This window comes from Orycteropus afer, unplaced genomic scaffold (genome assembly GCF_000298275.1).
Source record: "Orycteropus afer afer isolate SDZICR_OR568_19922 unplaced genomic scaffold, OryAfe1.0 scaffold00258, whole genome shotgun sequence".
Taxonomy (NCBI): Eukaryota; Metazoa; Chordata; class Mammalia; order Tubulidentata; family Orycteropodidae; genus Orycteropus; species Orycteropus afer.
In genome coordinates, this window is record NW_006921845.1 from 2,693,482 (window position 1) to 2,696,863 (window position 3,382).

Below are 3,382 nucleotides of genomic sequence, written 5' to 3' on the forward strand. Positions count from 1 at the left end.
TATATATATATATATATATATACACACACACATACATACATATATATATACATACATACATATATATACACACACACACACACACCCCAAATACACACACACACATATATGTGTGTATGTATATATAAATACCTAAAAGGAGCTCTGGGAGTGCAACATCTAAGGCATTTGACTCCTAACCAGAAGGTTGGAGGGTCAAGTCCACAGGAGGAAGATGGGGCAATCTACTTCCATAAAGATTTACCACCTCAGAAACCCAAATGGGGGTCATTATGAGTTGGACTCGGTGGCAGTGAGGTTTTCTTTTCAAGATAACAATTGAACACAGAGGTAAAGCATCCCAGGCTTTGTGGATAAAGAACATGGGTCTGCAATGAACAAAGCAATGATTTGTACGTTGAAAAATAGGCTCAGTTGCCGATAAAATCTATGGTTGCCTCACCTTAGAAGGGGAACATCCTGTGAAGTTTTTGCTAGACAAGAGAAATTAGGAAAATAAGATGGATCTTTCTCTGATTTTGTGCTTATTTCCCTGTTTTCTGTCCCCCACCCCCTTTTCGGTCTCTTGCTTTTTAGCCCGCTGCACAGTGCCACTATGTGGCTACCAAGGGGAATGAAACCACCCATTCTTTTACTGAAAATGGTATTATTAACAGTAATAAAACCATAGAAATTGAAAGCTGAAAGAATTCTAGAGGCATCTTTTGTCAAATCTTATGTTATATATGAAAAATCAGAGCAGAAAATCGAGTTGTTTACTTGTGATGTGAATCAATTTAAAGATAACTAGATTCTAAACATGTTTTTTAAAAATTGGATTTTACAAGCAAGTGATATCTGTGTTTCACTTCCATAATATTTTCAATATCCATTGCCATTAAAACAATTGTATGTACCATTGTATTTTCCCAGGTTTAAGAAACACCAAACATTTAAACACTTACTTCAAAAATATTATTCAGGATATAAAATCTTAAAAATATGACATGGTATTCAGAACTATTAACATCATAATGATAGGAAAGCATTTATCTTACTAAATGAAATTATTATAGAGAAACTATGAAACAGATTGAACATGAAAGAATTTATCTTTCTGGATGAGGCTGTTTGCTCAAAGCAGCATAACAAATTTATTCATATTTCATTCAATCATTCTGCATTTTCTGAGCACCTGCTATTGCTAGGTATCATGCTAGGTAAAATGCAAATTAAATATATGATCATTGCCCCAGTTTAATCATCTAGTGGATTCCTAAATCCTCCTGCATTCATAGTTCAGCCCCTTTGCCAAAAATGATCTGAGTATAATCATTATCACCGAATTGTACATGTCAAAAATGTTGAATTGGCAAATGTTTTGTTATATATGTTTTCACCACAACAAAAAATAAACCAAAAGATTTGGATTCTTGACAATCAAATAACTAATGTGCCTTCATAGATGATTTTGTTATTCAGTGACAAAGAACATCAAATCTCCAGACCAGCTGCTTTGCTCCTTATTTTGTGTTTAGTCTGTTCTAGACAGCAAAAAATCCAAAATCAGTGCCTCCAGAAATGAATTTAACCTTGCTCTTTACTACAGAGGAAGACTGAATGTCACAGTCAGAAAAAAAGAAAAAATTCTGATTGTGACCCTTGACTTTATAGATATTTTTATTGAATATATATATATATATATATATATATATATCTTAATGAGCAAAATAGCACTGAACCTACAAGACATCATGTTATCCTGAAGCCTAGCCCATAAAGTGAGCATTCTTGTACCACCATAAAGCTCAAACCAATTGGAGGGGGTCCTGTATGAGCTTTAATAAAAGTTAAAATAAAAAAAAATACTCTTAAAAACTGGGTTTGGAAAAATGACCTTTCCAAGGAGGCTTGCTTTAAAAAACAAAACAAAACAAAACAAAGTTTTGACGATTTAGACACTTACCAGTACCAGCGGGCTGCTGAGGGCCTTGAGAGGATGGAGAGCTTTCCTCCCGAGCATCTGAAACTCTCTCTTCATTGGTAACTAGGAAAGGAGAAAAGCAAAATTCTGCAACTATGGAGAGCAATTTTACCCACATTGTGCTCAGTAAAATAGATTTGAGAATGTATCTGGCTGTTACCTGCTTGTGGAGGTTTTGCAGAAACCTCAGAGCTGTGTATTCTGCAGCTCTTGCTCTGGTTTTTGAATCTGTGTCCTGCTGATTGCCCATCTGCTAACCTGCCTACCTGAAAAGTGCAGCATGCTGGACTTCCACGTAGTGCTGCATTTGGCAGGAAATAAAGGATAGCCACTGTATCTGTCTCTATTTACCTCCATCCGTCTGTTTGTCCATCCATCCATCCATCCAACCATCTATCCAACCATTTGTCTGTCTATTGACTTACTCACATATCTACCTACCTATTTATTAGTTGCATTTTCTGGGTGGTGTAAACGGTTAATGCCCTCAGCTGCTCACTGAAAGGTTGGAGGTTTGAATCTACCCAGAGATGCCTCAAAAGAAAGACCTGGCCAACTACTTTTGAATAACCAGCCACTGAAAACCCTATGGAGCAATGACCCTGAGTCAGAAACTTTAGGGGAATGATAATATAGACTATAAGGATAATATGAGCTCTGACCACAAAGGTGCCAGAGAACACTGAAGGAACACAAAAGCAAGGACAACAAAAAGAGAGAAAAGTTTAAAAGCTAGCCAAATAGAAACATTGGAAGCAAATTACAAGAAGAGTATAATATAGGAAATATTGGAGACAGATAGAAAAAGTTTATCAATAATAATTAAGATCTTTTAGCATAGTGTATACTATGCTGATACAGCTAAATGTATGTATATACATATATAAATGTGTATATACATATATAAATGTGTATATAAATGTGTATATAAATATATTGTTGTTAGGTGCTGTCCAGTTGATGCTGACTCATAACAACCCTATGTACAACAGAACAAAACACTGCCCAGTCATGTGCCATCCTCATATATTATGTATTATCTTCATATATCATATATTAATGTATGTATGTATGCACATACTTTTTTGAAACTAAAATTTGTTTGTATTTTGATCTATCCTCTCAACAAACTGTTAAATGGATGCATTTAGATTAAATGTTTTTTTGGTTATGTGAGTTATGATTTCCCTCCCTAGTCTCAGGATGTTATAGACCTGTGCTGCCCTTATTGTAATTGCTAGCTCTGGTAGCATAGTGGCTAAGGTGCTTGACTGCTAACCAGAAGGCTGGTGGTTCAAACCCACCAGCCACTCCTCGGAAGGAAGGTGGGGCAATCCTACTTCCGTAGTGATACTGCCTCGGAAACCCAAGGAGGGGTCGCTATGAGTCGGGGCCGACTCGACGGCAAATAACAACAAC

At 36.2% G+C, this 3,382-nt stretch overlaps 1 protein-coding gene across 1 annotated transcript in view; it reads right to left on the reverse strand.

Moving 5' to 3' along the window:
* The window catches only part of CRTAM (cytotoxic and regulatory T cell molecule), a 26,009-nt gene that overhangs the window by 9,722 nt on the left and 12,905 nt on the right, over positions 1-3,382 (reverse strand). Inside the window, exon 6 of the mRNA XM_007949973.1 lies at positions 1,946-2,026. Within this exon, the coding sequence (XP_007948164.1) occupies positions 1,946-2,026 (81 nt within the window). The remainder of the gene's footprint in view (positions 1-1,945; positions 2,027-3,382) is intronic.